We start from the raw sequence: 22,835 nt of genomic DNA on the forward strand, positions 1-22,835 counted from the left end.
ATTGCTATAAAGTGTGTTCTGTTCAATGAGTTTGAATGGTTCATGGGTCCAAATGTACACAACAACCAAGAGCAGTCTCGGGCAATTGTAAACATTTGTAACCGGATTATAAATTGACTTAAAATGGTGGGTTGGAAGTGGAAGAATGCTATTTGAGACTTCCTGTCCTGATATCTTTGGTCTTAACAGTTCTCCATGCTAAAAACACTTGTTAACTGCCTTTGACGCAGGGCAGCTAATTTGATGTTTGAGGTTGCAGAGTTAAAGATGGTAATTGAGAGGTCCTGCTACTCTGCTCAGATTTTAATAAATAATTGTATAATATCCCTTTTTGTGTAGCAGTTAACTTTTAATATTTGGCAAAGCAATGTTTTTTTTTAAGCATAATGTTATCTAAATGCTGGACTCTGTTTAAACTGATTTTACCTGGCTACTTTACATGCTACAGTAAATTCGGTCAGCAAATCTAGTACTTTGCATAAATGTTGCAGCAGAAGCAGACCATTCCTGGTTATATATTTCAAAGTGTCATTAATGTCCATTCTAGAATTTATTTTTCCAATTTTAGTGCAATAGATCATGACCCTCTAATACTGTCTGCAAGCAACAGACCACAGAGTAAATGTTAACCAATGATTCCTCTGGTATTCACAAATCTACTGTAGCCTGTCTCACTTGGTCATCTACAGATTTGCTGGAGTGTTTGAAGTTGCGGTTGAGTAGTCTGTAAACACTCTTTCCCTTTGCCTCAAAGCCCAGATGAGTAATCGGTTTCCTGTATGATGTCAACCCTCTGACTGCAAATGCCTTATCTCATTCACACTATTTGTATACATCTGCAGTTGAGGAGTCCCTGAGATGGAGATCGATAGGGAAAGAACCGTATTTCGATCACTCTGTGGTGACCCACCTTTCCGTTCCACACGTAACCCAAGCTCAGTGTACGTTTCCGGTGATGGCAGTGTGACTAGACAAGACCTGGCACCTGCTGGAGATTGCTCTGGTTTCCTATTACAAGGAGGCCAGCCAGCTGAGGGCTTGACCTCCCCATTGTGATGTTTATGTTCTGTTAGGGAAGCTGAGGTAGGCTTGCAGACATTAATTGCTTACTACATCTAATTCTTTTATCGGCACCAATTAGGTAGTGGGGAACTATTGTTAAGTGTAAATACTAGACCTTTATTATTCTACACCCTCATTGATTTTCTAGTAAATTAAGAAATACTTTGTAATGCATTACCAGAATTGTCGGGGAAATAACAAATCCTTCAGACTGGCCCTTCACATTCTGCAGTAATACGAATGTTAGTTATTGCTTTGTAGTTTGTTTGTAAAGGACAGTTTATACCTGAAAGTCAGGTTGACAAGGTTGGCCTGGTTTTTTACAGAATTTCATTAACTGTACTATACGAGAGAGCACCATTGTTATTTCAGAGATTGAGATCTTTGTGCAGGAAACTCAATTTGGTTTCAATCAAAGCATGATTTTCTTTTGGGACATTCCCAGGCCAAACATGCACTCCCACTTATTTTTGTTTTCTTTTCCTGTGTGTGTGTGGGAGGGGGCGGGGGAGATTGCAGTGCAGTTGAAACAACATACCAATAACTACAGATGTATAAAAACAAGAACTGAGAAGGTTAAGATCTAGAATGTACTCCCATCCAACACATTTGATCGGTATAATTCATGGACAGTGAAATGCAGAGCTACCTCTCAAAATAAGTTACTTCTAATGTGATTCCAATGAACATAACTGAAGATTGTTTAAAATCGCTATAAATGGTGCCTGTCCTGTTCTCCTTTACAGCAAATGGCTTAGACAGCCTGTAAATAAACTGGCTTTTTTTTTTTTAAATGGCATTTCAGCACATTTGTTGCAATTTGTGTTATAACGGTAACATTTATTTATATACATACAGTATATATATACACCTCCTGCAATTCATCTTTTGCAATTAAGTCGCTTTGTAGGAATGTGGGCTTTACAGATATATTATTGTAAAGATTTTTCATTTAGTGTAAATGCTTGGAAATTGTAAGGCTTGATCTGCTTAACTGCGTCTAAAGGCATTCTATTAAAGCCAGCAGGCTGTCTGACAGAATTGTAGTAATTAGGTGATTAAGTTTATTAACCTTCACTGCTGAACTCAGTGGGTGTTAGAGCCTTGAGAAGGGGTCAGAGTGGGCAGACTGTAATATGGTGGAGGAAGGTGGTAATGTATTGCTGAATGCTGGTGGGGTGGAAGGTGGCTTTTCACACGTTATGTTTTCACCTCCCTGGTATACTGCTTTCATATATGTACCAGAGTTTGGTGAATGTAGTTTGACCGTAAATTACCAGTCACATTCAACTTTCCTCTTTCTCCATTTCACTATTATCACTGTTCTTTTTGGTGCTGGAGTGATTTAGTTTTTCCCCTGAAAGATCTTGTTTAGTTAATCTGTGGGATTGATATTTGAATGCTGAACTTGGAAACTGATCTCACAATAGACCTCTTTCTGCTTTGCAAGGCATGTGATTCTTATTCTGGCGAGATTGGCGAAGCTCACTTTGTCTGGAAGGTCTTATTGCAGTTTGACAACTCTTTATCCTTTTTTTTCTTTGGCAGTTCTGTTTGACAATAAGGTACGATTTAAAGCATTCTTGTTCAGTATAATCTGTGAGTACATGGGGTTGGGGGGGGTCCTATCACAAGAAATATCTGGCCCTTTAAAATGTGTAACTGGGGGAATATTTCACTATGCCAGGTATTTTTGTTCTGCTTTTTAAGCAGTTTCTAACCTGTCTCGTCAGACGCCAGTAACCTCGCAGTTTAGACTTGGCTGTTGCCTGCTCAGAGCAGGCGCTGATTGGCTGCGAGCTCCAGCAACCCCTGGCGTTTTGTAACCAGGCAGTTTGATTCGCGAGCCCTGTCCTTGAGACACCAGTCTGCTTAGTGATTAAGGGTCTGGCCAATGCCATTGGCTTACACTGCCAAGCCGAAATAGTCTTTACCTATGGGGACGTAGGGAATGTGGCGAGTGCAGGGGATAAATAGCGAGTCGGCAAACGCAGTGTCACTTCAAAGAGATAAGAGCCCAGCCAATCTGGAGTGAGTCATGCCGTGGAGGATTAGGGTGAGGTAATGCTTCAGCAGAGGGTGATGTCATTGCCTTGCCCAGTCCCTCCCCCTGTCTGCTGTGCATGCCTTCAGTGCTGGAAGAGCGGTGTATTCCAGTCATCCTGAGGACAGCTACACTCGCTCACACAGGCCCGGTCACAGCCCACTGCGGACCTCGTGAACACCTCACACAATCGCATCCCATTAACACTGGCCTTTTTTAGCACCTTCTGCCCAGGGTAAGAGTCATCCGCTTTTGGAATGAATCCTGGAACAGGGAGAACAAAAGACCGCTATAAGCTGTATTCTATGCATTTACTTTTTAATGCGTGGGTGGGTGTGTGTATGTATGTATAGTGTATGTAATGTATATATAAAATAAAGCTTTCTATATCCCATATGGAAAGGTGTTATTCAAATCTTGTTTCTTCTGATTTTCAAATCTCCCACTGTGAACTTAAGTGCTTCTCGTTTTAATTTGAGTTGGTGGTACTTTGTTACTGGGTTCACTCAGCTGTGCAGATTAAATTAAAGGGAAGATTGAGCGCAGTGATCTAGTGAACTCTGGGGCTAATAAACAGACTAGGTTTTCTATTGTAGCACACTCCTCTAGTCCCTCCAGTCAGAAGCTGGTAGAGTCCATGAATAACCGATCTCTTAGGTTCACTGCTAGAGCAAAAGGGTCTTGTGCCCTTCTAGTCTGCTCAGACAAACTAGCATTTAGCTCCACTTGTTCATTTTTATTTTCTTTTATGGTTCAAGTTCACACATCAAATCAAATCCTATGAAATGACTAGAGATACCCACAGTATACGGTGATGTTATACATAGTCATACAATGGGATGACTAGTGGCATTTTAAAATGCACTACGTAAATTATCATTTTCTCATGTTATGTTGACATAACATGCTGTAGCATGTTATTAAAGCTTTGTTACGATAATGCAGTCCTATATAAACAAGAACAAGCAATTTGGCTCCTCATTCCCAGTTCCATCATATGCTGTAAACTACATTGTTTACTCTGAACTGGCAGTGGTCTCCGGTGCTGCGTGCCATCACAACCCCAGTCAGACATTAACATGTTTTTGCTGTAGTTAGTCTGTCTGGGCTGTTGGGGTTAATTGTGTTTGACAAGTGCACTGGAGCATGGCCGTCTGTGCAAAGCGCATGTGCCCGGTGTCTGTGTGCAGTCGGGGGTGAGAGGATGCGTCCCGGGACCCCTGTATTGTGCTGCATCTGTGCTTCCATTCACACCTCACACCTAAACTTATGAAAAATACAGCGGTCTGCAACCAGGTGCAGCATCTGTAAATCCAGCTAATTGTCACCATTTTATGCACTTGGGTAGGAAACTTAAACCAATTTATGTTTAATGACCAGGAGCTTTGCACAGCTGTGGAATATCCTCCAGAAGGATCATCCCAAAGAGCTGGGATGGTTTCAGTTTCACCGGAGGTTTACCAAAGTATGATGATGCTGTGATAATATTTTTTTTGTAGAATACACGTCACAATACTATATCTCAGCCCATTGCTTCATCCCTGATGTGGATGACGTGACTGGCACTGTTCTATAAGGACGTCCCACTGTGGTCAGGCCTCATAACACGCTGCTAATCTGATCAGTGTTCCCTTTTTTTTTTTTTTTTTTTTTTTTTCCCCTCTGACTACTGAATGACAGAGGTCTGTTGGCTCACACAGAGCACTGGGGAATTGACAGTACTGAACTGAGGCAAGCTCCCTCGGGCAGATTTGTCTCCCATCTTCAGCTCATGCATGTTCCAAGTGAAGAGTGCAGCTTCCTTTAGGTTCCAGTAAGAAAACTAACATCCTACACCCATGTTCTTTGACATCATGCAGTAGAGTTTGACTGATTTCTGTGAATTCAAGTTTCTGTGGTTTTGAGGACCCAGTATACAATGGAACAATCCTCTCCATTTGTATCTGTAACCTTCAGTTCTCTTAACTGTCAAGAAGATAATTTTGTTTAACCTTTGAGATTGTTCTAGGCTCACTGAACAATAGGTCTTCAGATGGAAAACTGCAATTTCTGTGCAGTCCTAGACTAGAAGGACTTCACTAACGACACTAAACAATCTGTGGGCTTTTCTGGACTCAATTACACTTTAACATCCCATACCCATGACTCCCCTTTTACATTTTCTTCATATGTGAAGTATGTATAGACAAAAAGCTGGCATATTACACCTTAGTCTTATGCAACATCCAAAGACTTTAATAGGCTCGATGTTGGCAATAAAGGTTCTTAAAATACCATATACTGTAAAAGTTTTAACAAGATAAAAATCATTCAGCTCACTGGTTTGATTTAAATCACAAAATCCCTCAAGGCACATTATAAATTGCAATGCAGTCTTTTTTTTTTTTTTTTTATGAATGAAATACTTCTAGGAACATTTGCTTAAAAGCACTGACTTCACTGCTAAGCATGAAGGGCTGTCCGTCAAATTGGGTAATTGGTGATGTAGGTTAAGACACTTATTCATTAATCTCATGCATTCTCCGAAGCTTGTTTGTGGTCTGTAGATCTCAATGAAAAACATTGAGGCAGCAGGTTAAGCCCTTACTGAAGATTTTCTTGGGGTTAAAATAAGCACAATGACTCATTGGCTTGGTATTTAAAGTCTTTTGAAAAACCTCTTAACATTCAATCTGTGCCCAATGTGGTCAACACCTCTCTGTAGTCATCCTGTCCTTGTGTGAGCAGATGACATCAGCCCCTATTCAGGACTTTTTAAATCACAAGTTTAGCGCTGCTGTTCAAGGCTTTTGAAATTCTCAGGGGGATAAAAAAAAAAAAAAAAAAAAAAACTGATAAAAGCAGAGTATGAAACTTGAATGTATGAAAGTGAAAAGCACAAACTGAGACCACCTTGATTATGAGCTTAACATGAAGAGCTTAATTTATCTTATATGCACATTTATAATCTCAAAATAACTGTGGTTGAGACCAATAGCAAACTTTAACATTCATTCGTACATCTCAAGCCCACCCAAGATCTCTGTGCCATTCAGCTAATTGTATTGTGCCCTATGTGGCATCCTGGTCACAATGATCTATGACAAATTCAAACCAGCCCTGTGTGGCTTCAAGCTTCCCTCCATTTGAGGCTTTTACTTAAGCCATTCTGGAGCTTCCTGTTTTCCTGTAAACAATTGAAATGATACTTGAACAATACACAGAAGTATCTTGGCTTCTTCTGTAAGCTGTATTGGTCATACATCTGATTGGTTAGACCTGTTAGTGCAGTGATAGACATTTAGGGTATTCTTTCCTGTGTCAAACCACACCAACGTTCAGGATTCACTGTTTAAATGAAGGCATCACCCCAAAACCCCAAAAAACTAAAATAAACACTATTAACATCTTACCCCAAAGGAGTGTTTCTTTAAGCATTTACTAGAGCAAGTGGGCCAACTTAGTTGAATGCCAGTCAGGCATGTAATGTAAGTGCCAGAGTCTTAGCATAATAATAAATTATTGGCTTAGTTCACTAATCTCAGTGGGGATATTAAACTAATTAAGGTTTTAGCAAATCCTGTGATGACTAGAAATATTCTATACGGTGGACTGTGCATCTGTCAAACAGTACAGCATCAGGGAGAGCATTTGGGCTGCTCCAGTATAGCAGAGAACTATGCAGTACTACCCTGGTATTATAATCCATCATTAAAGCTCAACTTCACATCCTTATTGGTCTGTGTAGATGCTGTGCAAAACTTAACACTGATTGTCTAGGAAGTAAATTTGTGCATATATATCTTTTTAGTTTGAAACTTTCAATTTAGCCAGTAGGTTAATTCAAAACCAGGCAAAATGAAGTAAAATAAACCTTAAAGCATAAAAGTACCAAACTGTACAGCAGTAGATAAGTATTCACACTCCTCATTTGAAAACTTTTTTAGTAGGTTCAATAAACTCTGAAAATATGTGATTGATTGGAAAATAGTCTAAACTGTAAAACAAGGACATATTCACAACACTGAGCACTTCAAACTTAAGTTACAAACCTCCTCTTCTTTCTTTGGATAATCACTTGCAATGACTTGGCACAAGTATATTTTTGCAAACTGTTCCAAGCATGAGGTCTTCTCTGTATTGAGAACATCTTTACTGTCTGTGTATAAAAAAAAAAAAAAAAAAAAAAAAAAAAAAAAAAAGCTTCCCTTGTATCATCCCACTAGGTTTTTGGGAACAAGATGATCATTCCTTCCCTGGAGGGGGCGCTGTTCCAGTGGGACCGTGATCGGGAGAGCATGGAGTCCGTGCCCTTCACAGTGGAGTCACTGCTGGAGTCCTCTTACCGTCTCAGGGAGGACACTGTGCTCGTCGGGGGGAAGTCTCTCACCACATACGGGCTGGGAGCCTATAGCGGGAAGGTACACACCACCTCCTTTCTTCGGAAGCTGCTTCTGCTTCGTACTTTAGTGTAGGTTTGTTTTGTTTGTTGCTGTCCAGCAGTGGAAAGCTGTTGATCATAAAGAATACTGTAGAGAACTGGGAGAGCATACTTAGTTATACCTTTCCTAGAAACTGCCTCTCTATAGTGGTCAAATATCTGTTTAGTAGTGGGCTGGGGTGAAAGTAAGTTAGGGAAAACTGGTGTGGAGGCCCAGTTTTTAAATTCTGCAATCCTCATCCCCATCCCTGAACCGCTCCTTCAAAGTGGCTCAGGTAATGTGAAGGGAGAGGCTTAGACCCCACTGTAATGTGCTGTTCTCTCTCCGTAGCTGAGGTATATCTGCTCAGCGGTGGGTTGCAGCCGCTGGGAGGAGGAGGAGCCAGAGCCAGAGGACGTGCTGCTGCTGCAGAGAACACAGAAGACGGTGCGTGCTGTCGGGCCCCGCAGCGGCAATGAGAAGTGAGTCCTGACGGGCCAAGAGGCAGGGTGACAGTGTGCCTCTCTTTAAAGCAGTCTGGGCCTGAGAGTTGACTTGGAAGCCATGCTGTAGACCTATTGAGTTCTAATGTAGGATGTCTTGGAGCCCTGGGCTAAGGCTGTGTGTTTTTCCTGTGCAGGTGGAACTTCAGTGTGGGCCACTTTGAGCTGAAGTTCGTGCCAGAGGTGCAGTCCGGGGTGAACTTCCTGGAAGGGGAGTCGCCAGGAGGGGGGACTCGGCGGGAGGGACAGCGGGTGATCCGGGATGATGATGAGCCGAAGGCCGAGACCAGGGACCTCATCATCAAGGTGTCGGTGCCTGACTGGAAGGTTATGGCCTTCAGTAACAAGCCAGGAGGCCAGTTGGTGTGGGAGCATCAGGTGAGAATCATCTCAGAACTGTGCTGAGCATTATCCACTCAATGAGTACTGTAAGTACTACACAAGGGAGAATAGGAGCAAGAAACAGGAAATGTATTGCAATATTCTTTCTCTTAACTATTTTTTTTTTTTTTAGTTGGAAGTGTTTCTATCCATGTTTTTCACAGGTGCTATTATCAGAGGTAGAAACGAGAATTTTATTTGGAACTTTGTCCTCTGGAATTAATAACGAAAGGAAAAAAAATTAGTGGGAGAGTTTGGCTGACGCCGTCAATGCGGTGGGATCTGAAAATCTCACTGTAAATGACCTTAAAAAGAAATGGTGTGATATAAAGGTGGAAGTTAAGCGGACCGCACCGACAAAGTGTGGGCCGAACAGGCAGTGGTACAATTGGTCAAAAAATGAACTTTGTCTCTGATTACCATTTATATTGTCACAATCACATGTTGACGGGCCTGAATGGCTTGTTGGTTGGGCTGCACATACATTGGTCCTGGGTTGGGATCATCCGGCGGTGCCGCCACCTCACCAAGTGGTATGCCGTGCCTGTGCACGACATTGTGCAGCACACCACAGGCCAGCACGATGCGGCACACCTTGTCAGGGCGGTATAACACCATCCCCCCGGTCCTGTCAAGGCAGCGCCACCGACATTTCAGCTGCCCAATCGCCCGCTCTACAACTGACAGAGTGCGAGAATGGGCATCATTGTAGCTGTACTCTTGGTCAGTTTGTGGGTTGGTGAGGGGGGTTAACAGCCACCTAGTGGATAACCATGATCTCCTGATGGGCAGTTGAATAATTAAATGGCAAAAACAATAATGAAAATAATATTAAATAGAACCATAACTTTAAATGCATCACTCACCAAGAAGCCACCCATTGCGCACCCTGCCAGCTTGGAGCGTCATCCCAACCATGCTGTTTGTAAGGATGTGAATCATGGGTTTACCCAGGCCACCTTACCACAATATTTGTTAGGCGCATTTGTGCATCACATTATCTGCACATTTATTGAATGGAAATGTTTCCGATTCACATATGCAAATTCTTCTTCAGATGGCGCCTTTATAGCAATGTGTGTGCAGTCGATCGCTCCGATTACATTAGTAAAAAAGACTGTCGCTGCAAATTGCGCTTTGTTTGGCTGGTCAACTGCATCGTATGGGAACCTTATATAACTGGTAGACATGCAGATGATCCCGTCCCATACAGCTGGCATTGCACGGCTCAAAGACAACTTGCTTATTCCTGAGCGGTCTGCCAGTTCCCTTTGGAAAGAACCAGTTGCCAGGAAACCAAGTGTTGTCAGCACCTGTAGGGGAACGGGTACTGCGTAGCTCCTCGCGGTCTCGGACCCAACTCAGCACAGAGCTCCAAGAGGATAGCCCTTGGAAATCTGAAACGGCTGATAAACCAGTCAGCATCGTGGGCCAGAAAACCATTGTGGTCCTTAAAAACTTGTTCTCCTTGGATTCTGCGATTGGCAAAGTCCTCTAATAAGGCCAACGCTGCCATTGCCATAGACTAAGGGTTGTATCAATCTGCACATGCTTTTATATGTTCTTACTTAATTGCATAATTGATGGAATATTCCCATAAGGCTTGTGTGACAATAGTATTTTAATTAGTTTATAAATTGCAAATTAATAGCAATGCTTCTCACAGGTGGTGGTGCGATAGACTTGTACAACAGTTCATAGTGTAATGTTTGCATTTCACTGTTAGTACATCCTACTGTGAGTGTGAAAGATGGCGTATGCAGCGTTGATACATGAGGCCCTTGGTCTTTTCGCAGTCCTGAAATCTATGTCTCTATCACTTGGCTGTCTGTTCAAGGCCCTTATTAGCATGTGCTTTGTTTTCAGTTCTGCACTCCTATTGCCTCTGCCTGGCTGGTACGCGGAGGCAAGGTGATCCCCATCAGCCTTTTTGACGACACCAGCTACACCTCGCGCACTGACTCTGTGCTGGAGGAAGAGGAAGAGATTGTGGAGGCGGCTCGTGGTGCCACAGAGTCCAGCATCTACCTGGGTAAATGCCTGCTTTGTTTTTGCAATTACTGACTTCTGTTCCAAGTTTGTTTACTTTTTAAATCACCTTTTTTACAGATCTACATCTAATGTACATCTAAACTATACTATATAAAATATATATATTTTTTTACTTTGGGGGGGAAAGGTCAGACTTTATAGAAAAAGCAAAGCATTATTGACACTAGTCAGTAGGTTTCTAAGTGGTTTCCCACTTATTTTATTGTGCTTATGTCCTTGGAAACCATCTGTCCATCCTGTGTGCCGTTGGGAGTTCATTCCTGTGTCCTGTGCTGTATCGGAGAGCAGGCGGTCACTCTGCCATCCTCCTTTTGTAGGGATGTTCCGAGGGCAGCTGTATCTCCAGTCCTCTGTCCGTATCTCGGAGAAATTCCCCACCAAGTCCAAAGCCCTGGACAGCAGGAGCTCCGAGAATGGCATCATCTCTCTGCCCACCGTCAAGTGGAAGCCACTGATCCGTGAGTCTGGCATATTTACATCATTTCAGCTGGTTATTTCAATTAATATACAAAGCAAAACAATGTGGAACTAACTAACTGGATTCAAAACTTGTTTGCTCCTTCTTACTGTGCAGATTCCCCGTCGCGTACTCCAGTGCTGGTGGGATCTGAGGAGTTTGACAAATGTCTGAACAATGATAAGTTCTCCCACGAGGAGTACAGCAATGGAGCCCTGTCTGTCCTGCAGTACCCCTATGGTATGTACAATCCCACCGCAACCTGCATTAGATGTCTGTGTCGAGCCCGTCGATTCTGATGAGCCTGCTCTGTAGAAAGCATCTGTATTGCAGTGTCCAATTTGAGTCCCTCTCTTCTGTTTGTGCAGACAATGGGTACTACTTCCCGTACAGTAAGCGTTACAGAGGGAGGCGGGAGGCGGCGGTGAGCTTGCTGTCGGGGGATGCGTCCCGGGGGGAGCTCCGTAGGAAGGACCCCGTGCTGCTGCTGCCCTGGTGGAAGGAGATCCTGGGCACCATCGTGTTCTGCATCGCTGCCACCACCTACATTGTCCGCAAGTTCTTCCACCCGCCCACGTCCCAAGTCCGGGTAAGAGCTCGCTTCCTGTCTGTCTGGCATGTTTTGTTCTTGGGCTTTACTCACCAGGCATTACTAAAACCGTTTTTAACTTGACTCCCAAGTGCTGCTCTTAAAAGCTACTTATCCAAAGGGGTCTCACCCCCAGTGGGTCTCACCCCCAGTGGGTCTCACCCCAAAGACTGTTGGACATTTTGTATTTTTACAATCTGGAAATGGATTTAATTGGAATTTTCTGTCACTGATCTACACAAAGTATTACATAATGTCAAAGTTGGAAGAAAAATCTATTGAACTGTTAAAATGAACTGCAAATAATAAACTTGGCCGTGATTGCATTGCATATGTATTCACCCCCTTTGCTATGACACACTTTGGTGCAGTCAGTTGCCTCCAGAAGTCACATAATTAGTTTAATAATCCACCTGTGTTCAATTATAGTGTCACATGTTCTCAGATTTAATACACCTGTTTCTGGAAGGTCCCAGAGTACATCAGAGAGCATATCCAAATAACCACACCATAAAGACCAAGGAGCTTTCAAAAGTCAGAGAAAGTCGGGCCTGAGGGCAAAATGTATAGGGAAATCCTACTGGAAAACCTGCTTCAGTCTGTAGTGACCTTGGACTGGTCTTTCAATGATCCTAAACACACCGCAAAGACAGTTGAAGGTGTTGTGTATGTGGTGTTAATCAAAGAGAATCCTAATTAAATGCATTTTCATTCCAGATTGTAAGATAACTAAATGTGGAAAAAGTCCTTGGGGGGTGAATACTTATGCAATCCACTGTATGCAATTACAAGGCCACATAGTGTTACTGCCATCTGACATTTATAGGACAAATTAGCATAATGTATATGGACACTTAGACACAATTTTGCTGTTAATGTTTCTTTTCAAAGATACCTCGCCTGCATTTGGCTTATGTATGTTATGAGCAGTCACCCAACTTGAGTACTATACCACTATGCTTTTGACAGCTCAGTCCAGATCCTTTCCCAGAACTCACTGAGCAGTAAAATGTGTGAAGAACTGGAGCCAGACTCGCACACCTTGATCAAGACCTCATCTTCCAGGTCCACTGCTTGCTTAAAAGTATTTTTCAGAAGGCAGGTAATGATTTATTTATTTTTGTTTTCCTAACAGCAAAGGAAGGAGTCTGAGACACAGTGCCAGACCGACAGCAAATTCGAGGAGCAGATGGAGGACCCTAAGGAGGTGGTTGTCAGTGAGAGCCGGAGCAGTGAATACGTGTCGAGGTATTTCGAGTCTATGCTTTGTTAATTTAACGGTCTGTTGCTCTCAAAAATAAATAAATAGGGGAGTGTGTGGTGTATATCGCTCTGTTAGGTGTATTTGTGCTTGGCTAGTACAGTGCTAATCCTGTTTGTGGGTTTTGAAAATGTATTAAAAAGCATTATTTTAATACTAAGAAACCAGGTCAAACCAGTAGCCTAACCAGTGGACGGCATTCCAAAGATCTGCTTGCTGTAAACCACTCGTGTACTCTCACCCCCTCCCCTCTCTCTGCATCTGCTGTGAAGAATGAGGTCATCCCCAGCCCGAGCTGCCCTGAGCTCAGTGGCAGTCAGTGTGTGCGCCGCTCAGACGGCGCTTGGCGGTGTTTCAGCACAGCTCAGCGGTGACGAGGCTGGGCACCTCGCTCCGCACGGGGGGGATCCCAGGCGGCCTGTGTACAAACAGTACCCCAGGCCTCCGCAAACAGTGACGCTGTCTAAGCAAACTCGTCTTCAAAAACTGGGCTTAGAGAGGATGGGGACACCAGGCATCTCGGAAGGACTGAACTCACTGTATCATGCCAGCATAATACTGAATATGTAAATTATTATAATTGTTAGTAGTAGCATTAGAATTTTTTTTGTATATATTTTAATTAAGCTTTAATGTTTTTGCTATGTTAACACGATACCAGTCCTCCTTGGATCATGGAAGTTGCTTTTCATTTTGGTCATTACATAGTTAACAGGACTGATCCAGAGAGAGAGAGGCTACTTTGTACCCACTTTGTTTACAGCACCACACATCTTTTTGAACATTGCTGATGTATGAAAACAGCCTGTAGTTGCAGTGCAGGAACAATCTGGTGAAGTGCAGTCTGCAAAGGACAGGATGAATTAAGCATTACACATCAAATATGAAAGGTGTAGATATTTTTGTTTCCAGTTTGCTGTGTTTTTCTCTTTCTGAATAATTTACAGAATTGGTGTGTATATTAATAACAACTGGATATACCAGACTTGGTTAAAATAGTGTTGTGAAGACTTCGATGTGAATGTTGTGCTCTTCACCTTGGGCTTTGGAGGATAATTATATAGCCTGCTGTGGATGGAAGAGCAAAAGAAATGGCAGTGATGTTCTTGATAGCTGTCTAGTGCTCTGTATTGTGGAAATCGTATTCTAAAACTCTCAGAATTGTTTGTAGTCCTGCCAGGCATGATCAGAATTTCAGGCCCAGCCCTTGGTGTCAGCTGCAGTAATGGATAGCTCTACTCGGGAACGCTTTAGCTGTTGGAAACCTGTGGTTCCTGTGTAATGACCGCAAGCGCGGCTGCCTGAAATGAAATTTGATGACTTCCATCTGTGCCCACAATAATCCACTCGCCACACCTCCCTGAATGTGCAACTTTGCCTCTTTCATTATCTGCATTTCTTTAGATCAAGAGGGATCCTGCTAATGGGACCCCAGATTCATAAACTACAATCAGACACTGACTAACACTGTTGGTCAAGTGTCAAAGATTTGGTTTTCTGAAACTGCTGAAACTGTGTCCGATATCAACATCAAATCGTGTTAGGAAGAGCACCTTTTTTCCAACCTTATATTGTAGTAGAGTTAAGGAAGGTGTATTTTAACAGTGAGAGACCGAATAACAAAAAAAATCCAGAAAAACACATTTCAAAAAAGTTATAAATTTGATTTTGCATGTTAATGAGGGAAATAAGTATTTGATCCCCTATCAATCAGCAAGATTTCTGGCTCCCAGGTGTCTTTTATACAGGGAACTCTCCTAATCTCAGCTCGTTACCTGTATATAAGACACCTGTCCACAGAAGCAATCAATCAATCCGATTCCAAACACTCCACCATGGCCAAGACCAAAGAGCTGTCCAAGGATGTCAGGGACAAGATTGTAGACCTACACAAGGCTGGAATGGGCTACAAGACCATCGCCAAGCAGCTTGGTGAGAAGGTGACCACAGTTGTTGCGATTATTCGCAAATGGAAGAAACACAAAATAACTGTCAGTCTCCCTCAGTCTGGGGCTCCATGCAAGATCTCGCCTCGTGGAGTTTCAATGATCATGAGAACAGTGAGGAATCAGCCCAGAACTACACGGGAGGATCTTGTTAATGATCTCAAGGCAGCTGGGACCATAGTCACCAAGAAAACAATTGGTAACACACTACGCCGTGAAGGACTGAAATCCTGCAGCGCCCACAAGGCCCCCCTGCTCAAGAAAGCACATGTTCATTGGCAAACTTCAGACAGACCTGTACATCTGAATGATTCAGAGGAGAACTGGGTGAAAGTGTTGTGGTCAGATGAGACCAAAATCGAGCTCTTTGGCATCAACTGTTTGGAGGAGGAGGAATGACCCCAAGAAAACCATCCCCACCGTCAAACATGGAGGTGGAAACATTATGCTTTGGGGGTGTTTTTCTGCTAAGGGGACAGGACAACTGCACCGCATGAAAGTGACGATGGACGAGGCCATGTACCGTCAAATCTTGGGTGAGAACCTTCCCTCAGCCAGGGCATTGAAAATGGGTTGTGGATGGGTATTCCAGCATGACAATGACCCAAAACACACAGCCAAGGCAACAAAGGAGTGGCTCAAGAAGCACATTTTAAGGTCCTGTAGTGGCCTAGCCAGTCTCCAGACCTTAATCCCATAGAAAATCTGTGGAGGGAGCTGAAGGTTCGAGTAGCCAAACGTCAGCCTCGAAACCTAAATGACTTGGAGAGGATCTGCAAAGAGGAGTGGGACAGAATCCCTCCTGAGATGTGTGCAAACCTCCACGCCAACTACAAGAAACGTCTGACCTCTGTGATTGCCAACAAGGGTTTTGCCACCAAGTACTAAGTCGAAGGGGTCAAATACTTATTTCCCTCATTAACATGCAAATCAATTTATAACTTTTTTGAAATGTGTTTTTCTGGATTTTTTTGTTGTTATTCTGTCTCTCACTGTTAAAATACACCTACCATTAAAATTATAGACTGATCATTTCTTTGTCAGTGTGCAAACGTACAAAATCAGCAGGGGATCAAATACTTTTTTCCCTCACTGTATATATATGTGACTAAGTACAGGCAAATAATGCACAGAGCAGAGCAATATTCCTCCTAGCTTCATCAGGTCCCTGAGTGGGGAAGGAATGCCACTCGGATGGGTACAGTCAGAATGATGACCCACCAGAGATGTTAGAATTCTATACTATTTATACCTTTGTCTTACCAATGGCAAGTGTGTATTGGGGCTGGGTTTTCAGTTTCTGTTGTGATCTGCTTTTTACATCTGTGCTGCAGATCTGTGCATTCCAGTACCCTGCCTCTCCTTTAGTGCCAATGCCAAGAGCAGAGCCATGCTGCACCCAGCACACACTGATCCTCAATTTAAACCCTTTCCAAAACCTTTTCCTGGTGCTGTGGCGTGCTCTCTAACCTCCGTCCTGTTCCTCAGGTATCTGACGGACTTTGAGCCGGTGCAGTGTCTGGGCCGCGGGGGGTTTGGCGTGGTGTTCGAGGCACGGAACAAAGTGGACGACTGCAACTATGCCATCAAGAGGATTCGCCTCCCCAACAGGTAAAGCCCCTTATACCAGCACCTAAGGAACATAAGACTGGTACGAGCAGCAATGTTTTTCACACTTTGCACACAATAAAGTGCCTTGTCAAGGCCTCAGCCAGCCGCCTCCTTCAAATGGTATTCCCTGCATTGGTCCTCTGGAAATAGGTCTCTAACAGTTTTTCAGACATGTTCTATGTGGACAGTCTTGACTATATTATGTCATGTAAAAACTGTAAAATTCATCCATCAGAATAATCTTCTCGACCCAGGAAATCAGTTTAATTCCTTGTCTTTTCTGCCACCTAGTGTTGACAATGTAAATTGTACCATTTTAACCACATGAATAGAAGTTATTGCGACCGATTCACTGTAATAACTGCGACCTGGTTTATTCTGGATGTGTAGTCTTAGCTCAATAATAATGTATAGCCTTGTGAGTAGAATGCTGACCCATCTGGACATTTACAATTTACTGAAACTCGGGTACAGCCCCATTGCTTGAGCAATGTAGGCTGCAGGTAGTTTTGTGCATCATATGATGTTCAGCTGTCTTGTGTTGCTCTGTCTCAGTGCTGTCCAATAGTGCTGTGCGTTGCTCGGTTGTGCAGGTGTGTGGTGTGATCCACAGTGTTGTGTGCTTGTCTCAGGGAACTGGCTCGGGAGAAGGTGATGAGGGAGGTTAAGGCCCTAGCCAAGCTGGAGCACCCTGGCATCATCCGCTACTTCAACGCTTGGCAGGAGACCCCACCTGAGGGCTGGCAGGAGAAGATGGATCAGCGCTGGCTCAAGGATGCCAGGTAACACACCTGTGCAGAAACAGCCTATTTTATAGCGAGTGCAAATCGCAGACTAGGTGATCATGAATAGACATCTGTTGACAAATAAAGTATGTTCCAAGTTTCCTGACTGATCACGTGTTTGGTTTGATACATCCTGTAATGTCATATTTGATCAGAATCCTGTTTAATAACTGTTATAATTGATAAAAATGTATAATATAATTGGTAGAAACTGTGGTATTCTACATTATTTTGTAGCATATCAATACATGTGGAGTCTCTTGCTATCCTTAACAGTGCCACAGACTGGCCACTCAGCTCCCCAGAGCAGATGGAGGCACTATCAGTGAAGGTACCGGTGCCCAAGCCCCTGCCTCTGGACATTTCTTCACTTGAGGGAGCAACAGGGAACTGTTTGGGTGTCCGTACTGCACAGCAGCCCTCCTTCTCCCTCCTGCTCTCCTCTTCCTCCACATCCACCATGGACCACAAGGGCTGTGGAGATCCTTGCGATGTCAGCCTGCTTCATGGGCATGACAGCTTCCTGTCGGAGGGGGACAGCCAGGTCGAGGCAGAGGGCTCAGACTCGCCACACTCCTATGAGCTGTGCCCGCCGCACGGCCCCGAGGACTGTACCTCCTCCTCCTTTGACATCGTTTTCGAGGACTCGGGCTGCGATGACACCTCAGAGCGTGCAGAGCCGGGCAGCCACGGCACGGTGACGGAGAGGCACAGCTCGGAGTCCCGGACCCAGACCCGCGAGCCAAGCGCCGTCACCCTCTCCAGCTCCCCTCCGCGGCCGACCAGCCTGAGCCTTGGCCCTGCTCCCCGCCTCACACCCGTGCTGCCCTCCCAGCGCCCCCGGCCCCTGACCTCCCCCAAGGTGTTCCTGTACATCCAGATGCAGCTGTGCCGCAAGGAGAACCTGAAGGACTGGATGGCTCAGCGCTGCCGGCCAGAGCAGCGGGACCGGGCTGAGTGCCTTGGCATCTTCCTGCAGATCGCAGAGGCGGTCGAGTTCCTGCACAGCAAAGGCCTCATGCACAGAGACCTGAAGGTCAGTTACAACTCGGTACTGTCCTGGAGTAGATTAGACTAGGCTGCACTGCAGTCAAATGCAATAGACACTGTGCTGCCCATTTGTACCATATTTATTGCAGCCTCTGTACTGATTTCTGAACTTCTGTTCTCTCCGCAGCCCTCCAATATCTTCTTCACAGTAGACGACGTGGTGAAGGTGGGTGACTTCGGTCTGGTGACTGCCATGGACCAAGAGGAGGATGAGGACGAGGGGCCAGTGCTGACACCCATGCCAGTCTATGCCAGGCACACCGGCCAAGTGGGCACCAAGCTGTACATGAGCCCAGAGCAGGTAGGCCCGTGTTCTCTTTCTGCGGTGTTCATAGACATGACAACACAGCGCTGTGTACTAATCCTGACAAAGCCTGGAATTGTTGGCCAACAGAATTAATCAGCGTACACATTACTCCCTATGGCTATTTTTAAAGACAGCCAGCCTGACTGTTTCAGACCTGTGATAAGGGTTCCTGCTGGTTCAAAGAAGCCAATGTCATGAAGAGATCAGCTGAATCCAAACAAAAAGACACGGCATCTTTGAGTGCTAGTGTTGGGCTCCCCTGATTCTTGGTCTCGTGTGTTCAGGTTGAAGAGTTCAACAGTCTGGTGCCCAATTCAAATAAATACATGGTAATTTACTTTTGTGCGTTTTAATTATTAGGTTGCATATCCTGTGCTACATTGGCAATTCTTGACCCCAGTCTGGAACGAAGTGTTAAATACGCTGCTAGATGTTGGTGTCTGTTACAGTTCTTGTGCAGTGGTTTCTTTTCTCTCGACCTAAGTGCTGTTGATTTTGTATTCTGCAGCTGTCGGGGAACTCGTACTCGCACAAGGTGGATATCTACTCCCTTGGGCTAATCCTGTTTGAGCTGCTCTGTCCCTTCAGCACACAGATGGAGAGAGTGCAGGTAAGAGTTGTCTGAGAGAGACTGCTTATTTTACAGTATGGACTCGGACTGCCGCTCCGTTGATTTTCTGTGGGTTACATGTTTATATGGGACACTTAGAAAGCTCCAAGCCTTAAGCAGTATATCCTGCTTTAGTTGCTAGTCTTTGGCGCAAGTATACAAGTTGAATTTTTTTTTTTTTTTTTTTTTTTTTTTAAATAAGTAAATCTTAGTTTTCAAAATTCACACCTAATTCCAAATCGATTTTGAAGTCAGTATGAATCTGATTATATCCTCATTACTCATTGTTTTGTAGTCAATGTTGGTTGACTAATGTAAGTTGTGTATGTTCCTACAGACATTAACAGAAGTGAGGAACCTGAAGTTCCCCAAGGTGTTTTCCCAGAAGAACGTGCAGGAGGTGAGCGACACTATGGCCCTTGTCTTCTGCTATGCTGTGCATGGTGGACATAGTGCAAGCCTTGGTGCTTCATGCTGTTCTTGTGTTCGTATGCTGTTAGTCTGCTCTCTTCTGTGCGGCTCACGGTTTGCCTGGTTGTTGTTGCAGCTCGGGATGGTGCGACAAATGCTGTCACTGAGCCCGGGCGAGCGGCCGGAGGCGATCGAGATCACCGAGACACCCCTGTTCCAGGAGCTGGAGGTGCCCAGCAGGCTGGTCCTGAGGCAGCGCTCCCGCACGTACAGTTCCTCCGGGGGACGCCACGCACGCCAGCCTAGCAGCTGAGACCTCGGGGCTGGACCCCCACACACTGGCCGTCTGTCTACATAACACTGTCTTGAGCCGGCTCGTCTCTCCCCCATCTACCCCCAACTGTCAGGGTGTTCATCCCTGCTCACTGCCAGCGACTGGTCCATAAGCTGCTTCGAGCAAACAAACCTAATCATTCTTCTGATTCTGGCAGATCAAGACAAACCTCTTCATCCTTAGGCAGCCTGAAAACTTTGTGCTGAGCAAGCAAGGCCCTTCCCACATAGACCGCAATTGTCCCACAGACCTGGCCTATACCCTGCCGCTCCCTCAGCCCCACACCCTGCCTGGCCATCAGCCCATACGTACATGGTTTCTGACGGGAACACCTCCCAGAAGGCAGCACTGGCCCGATAGTTCATCACCTGCTTGTGTCATGATTGAGAGCTCTATTCTAGCCAGGTTTCCATGAGCGATCCACTTCAACAAAATCACGAGACTCGTGAAAACAGGACTTCTTAGAATCCAGAATGAATGGGAGGAATTTTCTCTTTTGTCTCTACGATTGTAGATGTCAATACACCTTTACTGCAGGAGAGAGCCAGCGTATAAAACCGCAGTCTGTTCAGCAGAGCCCCGCATTGATCTGGAGCATGTGGTAAGCTGTAGGGTCAGTGGCCCGACCCTTAAAATTGTGTGTGTGAAGGGAGAAGGTGGGGTTCAACCGCTGAGCAACTGGATCCAATAATGGGAAACTTTTATATGCTAAAACCAACACTTGCATACATTTCAAATGTATGTTATCAGAACAGAATTACATTTCTGATAATCCCTTGTCAGTTTTTTTTTTTTTTTTAAGCTGTTGAAAATGTAAACTGCTCAAGATCCAGAGGACTAAGTTGCATCTCTTTAGCATTTTCAGTTTTCCCAGACCTGCACTCTCCATGCGCTCCTCCTTCCCCTCCCCAGGATTATGCCTGAGGAAAGTCTCGATCCCTCCCCACCTCCTCCGCGGAGACCTTTAATTTACGTACTGGCTTCCTGGGCCAGCTTCCCAAACACAAACCTACCTTCACATGAACTGCTTAAAGCTGGCTGCTCCTAAAAGCCATAGGGGGTTTTCTAAATTAGAATGAGGATTCTAGGTGGGTATAAACAATCAAAGACTTTTTTTTTTTTTTTTTTTTTTAAATCTGAAAATACTGTCAAAAGTGATAAACCTTGCCTTTAAAGAAAAGTCTTGAGAATGGTCACCTGCAGGTTTGGACTGGCGTGGTCCCGACGCCCTGGGGTCATGGGGGCAGCGTCAGTTCTTGAATAATTGAGGTGATCATTTATTTGTGGAATGAGACGAAAAGAAAAGAAGAAATCTGTGAACTGCATTTGAATTTTTGAACACTTTTCTACTTGAGAATTAAATGGCTTAAAATAATAAATTGGTTTGCACGTTAAAGCCAGGAGAGGGCGCTGCTGTTCCATGTCTTTCTGATGCGACTTTTCAGGAGGAATACAGCTTTGTTCTGGTTTTTATTTTCCGTTGTTGGTTCTTATGATTTTCCTCACAATGTACATAATGACTGGTTACTTTTTTATCTTTATCAAAGGGCAAGCTATACCAATACTGTACATACTGTGCTTTCACGTTTGGTATCTTATAGCAGCTGTCCATGGTATTACGGTTGAGAAGTGGGTCAAAGTGTGTTGCGCACACAACATGCAAGCTACCATTGTGAAAGTACACGGTAAACGAAAAGCAGAACTAATTGGGGGGGAAAATCGGTTATGCCTTTTTTAAATAGAGCTGCATGGATTTGTCTTGGAAAACACTGGAAACCAGGTCCGGTGTATAGCTTTAAGTGTGCTTCCTGTAAATTTTTTTTTTTTTTTTTATGCTAAAACAAAAAACTGAAAATTTCTCACTATGCTCTTTTTATCTAAATTTGTAGATTGTTTCCTCTCTAAACGGGTAACTTCTATGTATGAAGGGGTAAGGCTCTTAACCTTAAACCCCCTCAATGTTAGAGTGAGTATTCTTCTTGGCCAGTCCTGGTTCTACAGATGTGGCCGTAACCCACATCCTCGCCCTCCATGAAGCTGTAAACCGTTGCCCCCTGGGGCAACAGTCGCTCCTGTTGGTCAACCTGAGCCATGTTAACTGACCAGCATACGCAAATAAAAAAAAAAAAAAAAAATTGCATTGGTTTTCACAGCAGAGAAGTTTCATGCCTGTGTTTGAATTATTTGCACTAGGCCTTGATCACTTCCCAAAACCTTGAGCGGTGGGAGTCAAGTATGACTTATGAAGTGACCTAATCCACTAATTGGCTCAGGTGGAAAGAAAACCAGCAGGTGGCTTGTGGCCCCCCAGGGCTGGAGGTTTACATTCCTATTGTCAGTTCTGTGCCAGCAGCCTTTAGCCTGGCAATGCTGTCCTCTGCCATGTGTTTAGAATCCCCATGCTGAGGACAAAACACTCACCATCCTTCCATCAGGAATAGATGGTGGTTCCACACATCCAGATCAGTTTATGTATTTGTTTCTGTATTCAGTATGTGAATTTGAAGGGGTTATTGAATACATGCTTGATCGCTAGGCTTTCCAGAAGCTTTGTTTTGGGACCGATCAGGATTTTCCAGTTTTTTTTTTTTTTTTTAATCACTTTGCACTTATGAAGAATAATTAAAAGGTGCATATCTGAATTTTACTACGAGTCCAAAAAAAGAGAAAAATCGAGCTCTTGTTTTCCATTTGTTCCAATTTTAATTCAAAATGTTAATTCTCCTCGGTTCATGACTGGCACTTGGCACTGTAGCAATCTTGGATTTTAGACTGGTTGTGTCAGGTATCGCACCACAGCCGCAGTGGACCTGCCAATCTTGTAAACTAGTTTGTCTCTGTAAGCACAATCTGTTTTTGTCTGTTGCAAATGTAAATATGTATTTTTGTTTTTATTTATGTTTATTGCTAAATCAATCCGTTTTGGGTTGGTGGTATGAGAGAATGCACTTAATGCAATAATTGTCAGGTGCATTGAAATATCGCGACTTCTTACAAGTCTAAATTTAATAAAACATTCTATGACATTTGTA

General features: G+C 44.0%; 1 protein-coding gene across 1 annotated transcript in view; it reads left to right on the forward strand.

Moving 5' to 3' along the window:
* The window catches only part of eif2ak3 (eukaryotic translation initiation factor 2-alpha kinase 3), a 41,556-nt gene extending 18,721 nt beyond the window's left edge, over positions 1 to 22,835 (forward strand). Inside the window, exons 3-17 of the mRNA XM_066719857.1 lie at positions 7,312 to 7,506; positions 7,858 to 7,988; positions 8,147 to 8,387; positions 10,257 to 10,422; positions 10,760 to 10,900; positions 11,017 to 11,139; positions 11,268 to 11,488; positions 12,624 to 12,736; positions 16,184 to 16,306; positions 16,939 to 17,088; positions 17,368 to 18,127; positions 18,269 to 18,442; positions 18,957 to 19,058; positions 19,396 to 19,458; positions 19,606 to 22,835. Of these exons, the coding sequence (XP_066575954.1) occupies positions 7,312 to 7,506; positions 7,858 to 7,988; positions 8,147 to 8,387; positions 10,257 to 10,422; positions 10,760 to 10,900; positions 11,017 to 11,139; positions 11,268 to 11,488; positions 12,624 to 12,736; positions 16,184 to 16,306; positions 16,939 to 17,088; positions 17,368 to 18,127; positions 18,269 to 18,442; positions 18,957 to 19,058; positions 19,396 to 19,458; positions 19,606 to 19,782 (2,880 nt within the window). The 3' untranslated portion in view covers positions 19,783 to 22,835. The remainder of the gene's footprint in view (positions 1 to 7,311; positions 7,507 to 7,857; positions 7,989 to 8,146; positions 8,388 to 10,256; positions 10,423 to 10,759; positions 10,901 to 11,016; positions 11,140 to 11,267; positions 11,489 to 12,623; positions 12,737 to 16,183; positions 16,307 to 16,938; positions 17,089 to 17,367; positions 18,128 to 18,268; positions 18,443 to 18,956; positions 19,059 to 19,395; positions 19,459 to 19,605) is intronic.

Source organism: Amia ocellicauda, chromosome 13, assembly GCF_036373705.1.
Source record: "Amia ocellicauda isolate fAmiCal2 chromosome 13, fAmiCal2.hap1, whole genome shotgun sequence".
Taxonomy (NCBI): domain Eukaryota; kingdom Metazoa; phylum Chordata; class Actinopteri; order Amiiformes; family Amiidae; genus Amia; species Amia ocellicauda.